The following is an 11130-nucleotide window of genomic DNA, read 5'->3' on the forward strand; positions in this document are numbered from 1 at the left end:
ATCTTTAAATGTTCCATTTAATAAATCCAATTATCTAACCTTTTAAGTCTGTTCAAAACATTTTTATCCATTGAAATTTTCTCAAGATCAATTACACTTAAGTATCTAAAACATTTCCTTTACATAAATCATCCCAACATTTTTATATTTCTCATGTCAAAAGAAAGAAAAAAAAGAAAAATACTATGTTACTTAAGGGGCTCATCCCTCTTAAACTAAAATTCATTTATATCCAAAATCTTTCTATTTCTTTAACCATATTCAAACAGCTGTTTAATTTTTAAATATTCCCTCTGATAAATCCCATTGTCTAATTTCTTAATTCTCACTTTAGCCTTTTTTTTTTTTTGCCAAACATCTTTCCTGATCAATATGTTCCGCTGAATCAAAGAGTCTTCCCATAGTCTTGTAGATGTTGTTGTAGGTACAAAAAGCAAATGAAGATAGATGTTTTTATGGGAAGATTTCGCCCATTCATATTCGTTGAAAATCTTTTCCTTTCTTTCTCTCTTAATTTCTCTTATAATTTTTTGTCTCAAGTTTTCGTAGTTCTGACAGCTCTGTAGTCCATTTTGACAAATCTTTTTTCTTGTCCTCAGACTTATTTTGTGATCTTAGAGTATAAGTTATCTTTTCCATGTCCAATGTTTCCTGCAAGTTTTTTTCCACCTGAGTTATGTCATACTTCCTTCTATTGTTAGGTTCCATCTTTAAATCTCTTTCCTCTGGTTTATATTCAGTTTTATCTGCTTGCTCTCTATTTTTATTTTCTGAGAGTTTTTTGTTGTAAAGTTAAATTGGAGATGTATTCATTTATATTTTCATAGGTTATTTTTAATTTCCTCGTAGTTTGAGATCATTGTTGTTTGAATTAGTTGCAACATAGCATACATCTCCTAGAAAGTGTTTGTTTTTTCTTGGTATATTCTTTCTGCAGATCTCTGGTTTTGCATGATAGCCAAAAATCAAGATTTTCCTTTCTCTGCAAACAGCTTTAGAGTCACAGTTGAATAGGTATTTGTAATCCAGAAAAGTCAATTTTTTTTCTAAAGTTTATAATTCTCGCTTTGTAGGTAGCCCAAAATATTTTCTTTTTTTTGTCACAGCTGTTCTTTGTTATTAAGACTTTGAAGGTCACAAAAGCAAGTTATCTTTTCCTAGGCTTTGCCAGTTCCTGTATTGGAGCAACTACTGTTGTATATTTTCATCCACCACTAGATGTCAGCACCAGTTCGTTTTTCAATTTTCAAAATAAACAATTGCTTTTCTTCTATTTTCATGATTTAAAGAGAAAGTCTTAACAAATTCCACCAATTTCAAACTTATCCAAAAGTAGGTCTTATATTCATTTCATTTCAGTATATTTCTATCCCCCATAAAAAGTTTAATTCGCTGCTTCCGTCTGTAGGAGGGTGGGGCAAAGATCCCCCTCCTTTTCACTTTCGGAGGCTTTTTGCTTCTTGGGGATTTTTGTTTTTTTCAGGAAATCGATTATCAAGTAGAAGAGAGAAAATCAATGTTCTTACCCAGATCCAAGCACGTTGTTTTACAGTCAGCTTAAAATAGTGCTTTTGGGGTTTGGTTGCTTGTAGCTAGACTCTGGAATTAAGCTAGCCTTTCTCCTGCTGGTTTCTGGAGGGCTTTCCCCGAATGATCGGATCGACCGCCGTCTCTCCACAGTCGGAGCTTCCCTCCTCCTTTGTCGTGATGATTTGTCGTGACGTCAGGCCCATTTAGGGTCCCCTAATGGGGAGAAATCAGCCATAGGGTGCAGAGCCCCGCAATCCTCAACTGCTGCGCTACTGCGCAAAACTGGAAGCCTGCCAGCCATCTTCCCTAAGATCTATAGCAGATATATGGGGACCTTTTACCTTATCAGATTTCTTCTTCCTTTCTGCTTCTTCACAGAGCCCGCAAGTCAAACGTGTCCTATAAGAATCCGTCTCTGCTACCTAAAGAGCCTTACATTCGGGAGATGAAGATTTACATTGACAAGAAGTATGAAACTGTCATCATGCCTGTTTTTGGCATCGCTACTCCATTCCACATTGCTACCATCAAGGTATGAGGGCTTCTGTTCCGTGGGAAAAGGGTAGCTTACTCGAGTCTCAGGAAGGTTGCAATTCCGTAGAAGTAGGAGCAGGTGATGGTTTTAAAAAGGGAAACTGCTGAAATGTGACATGATGCCCCGAAAAAATAAATAAACATAGAGTACTTCTTTGTATAGTTGTGGTCTTAGGAGAGGGCTGGGCGTAGAAAGGACCACCCTATCCCTGGAGGGGAGGAGACCTCAGATGTTTCAGAGAGGGGGGGGTGTCAAGCAGTTTTCCAAAGCACCAGAAGGCAGGACAAGAAGTAATGGATGGAAACTAATCAAGGAGATAACCAACCTAGAACTAAAGAGAAATTTCCTGATAGTTAAAACAATTTACTCAATGGAATGGCTTTCCTCCAGATACCCCGGGTGCTCCATCACTGGAATTTTTTAAAGAAGAGATTGGACAGCCATTTGTCCAAAATGTTATAGGGCAGTGATGGCGAGCCTTTTAGAGACCGAGTGCCCAAACTGCAACCCAAAACCCACTTATGCATCGTCGAGTGCCAGGTGGGTGTGGCCCATTGGCTGGGCATGGCCCATTGGCTGGGTGTGGCTGCTATGGTAACGGCAGACTGGGTGGGACTAAAATGTTCAATCAATCAATTCCAACTTTGCAAGATCTTTTTTTTTTCCCGCGAGAAGTTGAAATTGACTCATTGACTGAACTTTTTTTTTTTTTGCACACGGCGGTGGAGGCCTAAAGCGAAAAGGTTTTATAAAACCCAGCTGAAGAGATAGGACTGGGGCGACAGCACGCGTGCCCACAGAGAGGGCTCTGAGTGCCACCTCTGGCACCCCTGCCATAGGTTCGCCACCACTGTTATAGGGTCTTCTTGAACAAGGGGCTGGACTGGAAGACCTCTAAGATCTCTTCCAACCATGTTCATTTTTGTTATTCTGGTTTTCTCATACAGAACATCAGCATGTCAGTAGAAGGTGACTACACTTACCTGAGGATCAACTTCTACTGTCCCGGCAGTGCCTTGGGTCGCAACGAAGGCAACATCTTTCCCAACCCAGAAGCCACTTTTGTAAAAGAAATGTGAGTAAATTGCCTTCCGGGGCATTGCGGTTAGGAAGGTGTTGTCCTTAACAGGGATGGCAGTTTGTGTGTTTGTTTATACCTGGGCTTCAGGACTGGTATTCTTTAGTCCAGGGCTTTTCAACCAGTGGTACGGGTACCACCTGTGGTACATTGGCACCTGGCAGGTGGTACGTGACCATCCTAGAAAAGTGGTAGTGGGGGAGGGGAATGAGCTGAACTGGTGACAGCACCGCACAAGCCTGGAGCGAGAGACGGCTGGAGCTGCAGGGCTGTCAGGGCTCAGCGGAAGCGCCAGGATCAGTGCCGCTTTCCAACTGATCGGCGTTTCTTTGGGGCTGTCAGGGCTCAGTGGAACCGCCAGGATCAGCGCCAGGCTCCGGCTGGAGCTCGGTGCTGATCCTGGTGCTTCTGCTGAGCCCTGAAGAAGAAGCGCCGATCAGCTGGAAAGCAGCACCGATCCTGGCACTTCTGCTGAGCCCAGAAGAAGCAACGATCAGCTGGAATGTTGCAGCCTCTCCAGGGTCTTGTGATTTACATTCAGATGCTTGGCAACTGATTCATATTTATGATGGTCACAGTGTCCCAGGCTCATGTGAAGTGACCAAAACCTGCTGCAACCACCCAGCAGATGGGGGGGAATAAAAACCAAACACCCCCCCACCCCACCCTTGCTGCCAATCCTCAACAGAAATGCTCACAACAATGAAAACCTCAGACAGGAGGAAGAGCGCCACCGGGCGGGCAGGCAGGTGTCTTGCTCGGCTGTGCCTTGGGGGGCCCTTTTTTCAGTGCCATTGTAACTTCGAACAGTCACTAAGCGAACTGTTGTAAGTCGAGGACTACCTGTACTTTATCACTTTTTCCCTTTTTTTTTCTGTCATCAAGTTTTTGACACCTTGCTAGGCGACGGGTGGTACTCAGATGTTGCCATATCCTAAAAGTGGTACAATGGGTGAAAAGGTTGAAAAGCCCTGCTTTAGTCGACTTCGGATTGTCTTGAGTTGGAGCCCAGGCTTTGATAAGAAACCAGTGGCCTTCTGGGATTTGGTGGGTTTAATGAATGGGAATTCTTAAAGGTCTAGACCTCAGGCAGTTCCCTCGCGCTCCTTTCTGCTCCCAGACTTCAAAAGAGGCTCCTAGCAGCCCCCATCAATTGAGCTTCGGTGTCATCACTGGGCCCCTGCTAATGCTAACCCTGCTCTTCCTTCAGAACATACCGGGCGTCCAACATCAAAACGCCTGGGGAACAGACAGTCCCGGCGCTCAACCTCCAGAACGCCTTCCGCATCATCAAGGAAGTGCAGAAGCGTTATAAAACCCGCGAAGCCGAGGAGAAAGAAAAGGAGGTGAGCCCCCCTGGGGAGGGGGGTTTCCGGGCAAGCATCTCCCAAAGATGGCTGGAGAAACCGAAGAGATGTGTTTGCTGAGGACAACCACCGGGAGTGGCACCTTTAGCGGACAACAGCGACTTTGTGAGCAGAAGCAGCTGAACTTTTTCCTTTCCTGCAGGGGATTGTCAAGCAAGACTCTCTGGTGATCAACCTGAACCGCAGCAATCCAAAACTGAAGGACCTCTACATCCGTCCCAACATCGCCCAGAAGCGGATGCAGGGATCTCTGGAAGCCCACGTCAACGGTAATGGCGAGAGGCACAGAGCTCTCCCTCTGGGACAGACCGCCCCCGAAGAGGTAGCTCAGAAGCAGAACATTGAAAGAGATTCCTCTGGGCTTCGCCACCATCTCTCGAGCCACCCCATCCCTGGAATTTTGCCCAGCCAGCCTAAGATTTGTGTCTTCCCTATTTCCATGCCCGAGAGGGCGCGTTGGCTCTGGCTTCGTGATGCTGGAGGTGGTCTCTCCTCCAGAGGTTCGAGCCCTAGCACTGCGGGGCAGGGCGAGCTCCCGTCACTCACCTCAGCTTCTGCCCACCTAGCAAGTTTGAAACCATGTTCTACGCAAGGAGATAAACAGATATCGCTTTGGTGGGGAGATGAGCTGGTGTTCCATGCCGGCGGTTAGATTGCTGCCAACTTCCTGGTTGCAGCGCCCGTTCACAGGGCACCTCCGGTGGAGAGAGAGGGCCTTGGGTGACACGGCAGGAAGAGCCGCTTGTCCTCTCTGGGTGCAAAGCCATCTCGCCCTCCTGTGGCACATCTTCGGAAGCGCACAAGTGTGACCCGGGCATAACAGATGTTTGTGGAGATTCTCAAGTCATCCAGGTCGTAGTGGTTCCCAAGGTGCTTTTTTAGGAGGCACCTGGATGTTCTTGTTTTTCCCTTGAAGATGTTTTGCCGCTCATCCAAGACGTTTCTTCACCTCTGACTGGACCAGGGGTAGGCAACCTTGGCTCTTTTATGACTCGTGGACCTCAATCCACGAGTCATAAAAGAGCCAAGGTTGCCTACCTCTGGACTGGACGGTAGGGAATGGAAGGATTTATATTCCTTTCAGACAGCTGGGGGCGGAGGAGGGATATGACATCATCTATCTCCAGCCTACAACACAGTCCTTTCAACAGTTCCAAGAAGGCTCCACACCCATTTGCACCACTCAGGTGACCCTGAAGACACAGATAAGCCTCCAGGTAGGCCTCAAATGACTCTCTAAAAGAATGCAAATGCCCAGCTGTCAGCAAGGAATAGAGATCCTTCCATTCTCCACCATCCAGTCAGAGCTGAAGGATCTTCTTGGATGAGAAGTGAAACGTCTTCAGAGAAAAACAAGAAAGTCCAGTTGCCTAGTGAAAAAGCACCTTTGGGTCCCGTAACAGAGCCGGTCAATTGGCAGCCAAGCTACTACTGTGCATTCACATTGTAGTCTCCTGGCTGATGTAACAACGCCGTGTTGTGAATAAAATAAATAAAAAATAAATTTCCATGCCCGGGGAGGTTCTACCTGACATTTCCAATCTGACGACCCAGCAGCAGATGGCCTTCGCCCCCTCACTGAGGCTTTTCCTCGACAGGCTTCCGTTTCACTTCGGTGCGGGGAGACAAAGTGGACATCCTGTACAACAACATCAAACACGCCGTGTTCCAGCCCTGCGACGGGGAGATGATCATCGTGCTTCACTTCCATCTGAAGGTATCTTTCTGCCTTGGGCAGCTAGGAGAAGCTGGAGGGTTGAGAAGGTCCTCGCTGGCGGAAGTGGGTAGCAAGGACAGACAAGGGCAGTGGTGGCGAACCTATGGCACGCGTGCCAGAGGCGGCACTCAGAGCCCTCTCTGTGGGCACACGCGCCATGCCCCGGAGACGGCAACCGTCCCTCTTCAACCAGCCGCCCACTAACTTGCCGAGGTTTCACAGGGCCAGATGCATCCCAGCACCCATGCGCTTGCTGGCCTCTGTGTGCGGGGGCCAATGGTGTCAGGCAGCAGCCGCCCCGGCCCCTGCCTCACCTTGCCCTGTCAATGGCACCCCCGCCCTGCCTCGCCTCACCCTGCCCACTGCCCCACCTGCCAGAGACCCCCTGGATCTCCCCCAACCCTGCCCGGCCCCCACAGACGTCCCTCCCCACGAGCAACATCGAGGTGATCACGCCCACCTTGGCCACACCCACCCAGTCTGCCATGACCACCCCAGCCACGCCCACCCGGCGCCCGGCGATAAATAAGTGGGTTTTGGGTTGCAGTTTGGGCACTCGGTCTCTAACAGGTTCGCCATCACTGGACAAGGACCTCGGTTTTCTCCGTTCACACAACCCGCTGCATTTGAACGGCCAGCCCGTGCTTTGTGGTTTGTGAGGTTGTGCAAATTCTGAAAATGCTGTGTGCATCCTTATCTTGAGGAGAAGCTTGGCCCATCATTTATGGTTGGGGGGGAAAAGCTGTTTTGGCCCTGTTTGGCGCTCCCATCGTTACCAATAAAGGAGAATATTTGTAGCTCAGGGTTGAAATGAGAGATCCTTGGTGCTCTCTGAGCTTGATTGTTTTCTGGCGGACATTTCATGACCCAAACTAGGTAGCATCATCAGTGCTAATGTATCACTAGCACTGATTATGTTGCCTAGTTCGCTAATGAAATATCTCCAAGAAAACAGCCAAGCTCAGAGAGTACCAAGGAGCTCCTATCGTTCTCCCCTCCCCCTCCCCATGACCAATAGCTCCCACTAAGCACAGACTTTCCGGACTATAATTCTGCACAGAGCTGAAGCTTTTATCAGTTCCCTTATCTGCCCTGCAGAATGCGATCATGTTTGGGAAGAAACGCCACACGGACGTGCAATTTTACACGGAGGTGGGCGAAATCACCACCGATTTGGGCAAGCACCAGCACATGCACGATCGGGACGATCTCTACGCCGAGCAGGTGAGGATAGGCTGCCGGAAGCCCTGTGGGACAAGGGAGAGATGGGAGCCGGGAGACCCCAATTGGGGCCGTGTGACTGATTGATCCTCTTTGCCCCAGATGGAACGGGAGATGAGACACAAGCTGAAAACGGCCTTCAAGAATTTCATTGAGAAGGTAGAAGCTCTAACCAAGGAGGAGTTGGAATTCGAGGTTCCTTTCCGAGAGCTGGGGTGAGGACTGCTTGAGTGGCCTGGTAGCTTTTGTTTGAGTGCCGCAAGAGGCTGTTCGCTTGAGCTCAGGTGGGACAGAGAAAGAGTGTGCAAGTTTCAAGGCACCCCTGAGATGGGCGACAAATTAGATAGATTAGGTAGCTTAAGAAGGTAGGTATAGATGAGGGGTAGGCAACCTTGGCTCTTTTATGACTCGTGGACTTCAACTCCCAGATTTCCTGAGCCAGTCCACGAGTCATAAAAGAGCCAAAGTTGCCTACCCCTGGTATAGATGGATAGACAGATAGATCAGGGATCTTCAAACTTGGCCCTTTTATGACTTGTGGACTTCAACTCCCAGAATTCCTCAGCCAGGCACGCTGGCTCAGAAAATCTGGGAGTTGAAGTCCACAAGTCATAAAAGAGCCAAGGTTGCCTACCCCTGGTATAGATGGATAGACAGATAGATCAGGGATCTTCAAACTTGGCCCTTTTATGACTTGTGGACTTCAATTCCCAGAATTCCTCAGCCAGGCATGCTGGCTCAGAAAATCTGGGAATTGAAGTCCACAAGTCATAAAAGAGCCAAGGTTGCCTACCCCTGGTATAGATGGATAGACAGATAGATCAGGGATCTTCAAACTTGGCGCTTTTATGACTTGTGGACTTCAACTCCCAGAATTCTTCAGCCAGGCACGCTGGCTGAGGAATTCTGGGAGTTGAAGTCCACAAGTCATAAAAGGGTCAAGTTTGAAGACCTCTGAGATAGATGATAGATAGAGAGGGATGTATGAATGCATGGGTGGGTGGGTGGATGGATAAGTGGCTGGGTGGATGGATGGATGGATAAGTGGCTGGGTGGATAAGTGGATGGATGGATTGGTGGATGGGTGGGTGGGTGGATGGATGGATAAGTGGGTGGATGGATGGATAAGTGGTGGATGGGTGGGTGGATGGATAAGTGGGTGGGTGGATAAGTGGATGGATGGATAAGTGGTGGGTGGGTGGGTGGGTGGATGGATGGATGGATAAGTGGTGGATGGGTGGGTGGATGGATGGATAAGTGGGTGGATGGGTGGATAAGTGGATGGATGGATGGATAAGTGGGTGGATGGATGATAGGTAGATAGATAAAGATAGATGGATAATAGGTAGTAGAACTCATCCAGATGACAAACCACAAATAAGTTGCTTATACCTACCACCATTCGATGAAGTTACAAAAGCCCCCATAGAGGTACTTATGACCCAGTTCTGAAGTTCTGACCAGGCACACACCCACGATCATGTAACTCCATATCAGGCATTCAGTAACCAGCCCATATTTGTGGCCCTTTGTAGCATCCCTCAGTCATCTGACCGCGTTTGAAGATGTTTTTGCTGAAAACCGGCAGTTGACAAAAACGCCCCCTAGCGAACAGAGGGTTTCCTTCACAACTGTGGCATTGGCTTCATTGACCACCATGTTCGCTTGATACCCGCCACAAAAAGGTGGTGAAATCGGGTCAGTCCAGTGGGTGACCTGCTTTACAACCTGTAATGGTGTGACTCCATTACAGTCATAAATCAAGGACTACCTCCATACTGTATTTTATTTGTTCCGTTCCACTCCGTTCTTCTCAAGGGTCCAGTAAGATGTCATTGGGCTAGGACAGAAGCCTTGTGGCTGAAGAATTTCCCTAGATTCAGAAACAAGAAGCTGCCTTTCAACACAAACATGGCAACTAGCCAAGACGTCTTAAGGCAGCCACATCTTTCCCCAGGCGTGTACAACCGTTTTAGGGAGTTGCCACAAGGTGTTGAGGACATTCTTTGTGCACTCTGACACACCTTTCTGCCTTTGTCAAAGTCCTGCTGGTACCTATGAAGACGGCCGGTCTCTGATTTCTCTTGAGATTGTGTGATTATCTTTCCTATAACGGGATTATCATTGTCTGCTCTTTGCCTTCCTCATCTCATGCGAAAGGTTCAACGGCGCCCCCTACCGAAGCACTTGCCTGCTCCAGCCAACCAGCAGCGCCCTGGTGAATTGTACCGAATGGGTGAGTGTGCCTTTGCTAGGGGGGGCGGGATATAAAATTAGGAAAGGGATGGTCCCGTTTTTGTTTGGATCTGGCCCTCGGAGCTTAGAAAGCTACAGTTCTGACAAACTGGCGTGAGTTGCCCTAGACACCCACAAAGAGGACAGGGCTCCTACTATGTAGGCCAGGGGTCTTCAAATTTGGCCCTTTTATGACTGGTGGACTTCAACTCCCAGCGTGCCTGGCTGAGGAATTCTGGGAGTTGAAGTCCACCAGTCATAAAAGGGCCAAGTTTGAAGACCTCTGATGTAGGCCTTCTCAAATCCTCATGGGGTTCGAATACTGTTTACTTCCTCTTAATCTGCATTCCCATTAAGTGATATTTACTGACTGCTGTCTTCAATGTGCTACGGTTGTGGTAGCATGGTAGGAGTATGTGTCATGGTTCCGATGAAGAAGCTTTTCAAAGAACTTTGAGGCTTTGTTTTCCTTAAAGAATCCTTTTATTGCTACATAGCTTCCGCACGTACATAATGAAGCCAAAAACTGAATCCTCCCTTCCCCAATCACCTGTAACAAAGCATAACTCACTCCTTCATTTTACAGTCATCAATCACGTTCTCCAATTAGTTTGAAGTGTGTGAACTTTCCCTCCCGTAACTCCTCTAGTTACAACTGACCTTGCAATACTGTACTGAAATGTTGTTGTGGCTAACTATCCCCCAAGTACATACTTTCCCACCCGCTATTCTAACATTGTCTGACTTTAGAAGTGATATACAGGTTAAAAAAAACATGCTTGCTTCTTCATATATGTCAAGCAAGAACATCCGATGTTAGCAGTCTTGACATCATGGTGGCTAGCGTGGTTAGGTCGCTGGGGTGGAGGTTGGCAAGCCCATGTTTGAGATCCAAGTGCTGTCATGGGGCAGAGTTGAGCTCCCGTCCTTTGCTCCAGCTCGTGCCCGGAACATGAAAAGTGTCCCAAACTGGGTGTCCCCAGGCAACGGTGATATCCCTGCTAATTCTTTCAACCCGGAAGCGCCTTGGTGCTTCCGAGACGAGCACAGTGCAACGGTAGCACGGTCAAGCTTTGAGAAGAAAAGTCGGTGACTATTTGCAGTCTCCAAACTTGGCAATTTAAGGACTTGTGGACTTCAACTCCCAGAATTCCTCAGCTAGCAGCCTCGTCCCGCCAGGGAATTCTGGGAGTTTGCTCCCCTGCGCTCCAAGATCTGGAAGGCCGATCTAGTTTCCCTCCCTCTGTCCCTGCAGCCTCCATTTGTGGTAACGCTGGACGAGGTGGAGCTGATTCATTTTGAGCGGGTGCAGTTCCACCTGAAGAACTTCGACATGGTCATTGTTTACAAGGATTACAGCAAGAAGGTCACCATGATTAACGCCATTCCCGTGGCCTCGCTCGACCCCATCAAGGAGTGGCTCAAGTGAGTATGGACACCGGTGGCT

The 11130-nt window shown here is 48.0% G+C and overlaps 1 protein-coding gene across 1 annotated transcript in view; it reads left to right on the forward strand.

Annotated features, from left to right (window-relative positions):
- Positions 1-11130, forward strand: part of SUPT16H (SPT16 homolog, facilitates chromatin remodeling subunit) — a 38134-nt gene that overhangs the window by 18428 nt on the left and 8576 nt on the right. Inside the window, exons 14-22 of the mRNA XM_015814998.1 lie at positions 1909-2062; positions 3013-3140; positions 4354-4489; positions 4653-4779; positions 6109-6227; positions 7326-7451; positions 7551-7663; positions 9609-9684; positions 10939-11108. Of these exons, the coding sequence (XP_015670484.1) occupies positions 1909-2062; positions 3013-3140; positions 4354-4489; positions 4653-4779; positions 6109-6227; positions 7326-7451; positions 7551-7663; positions 9609-9684; positions 10939-11108 (1149 nt within the window). The remainder of the gene's footprint in view (positions 1-1908; positions 2063-3012; positions 3141-4353; positions 4490-4652; positions 4780-6108; positions 6228-7325; positions 7452-7550; positions 7664-9608; positions 9685-10938; positions 11109-11130) is intronic.

Source organism: Protobothrops mucrosquamatus, unplaced genomic scaffold (assembly GCF_001527695.2).
Source record: "Protobothrops mucrosquamatus isolate PMUCROS unplaced genomic scaffold, P.Mucros_1.0 scaffold_98, whole genome shotgun sequence".
In the NCBI taxonomy this organism is placed as follows: Eukaryota; Metazoa; Chordata; class Lepidosauria; order Squamata; family Viperidae; genus Protobothrops; species Protobothrops mucrosquamatus.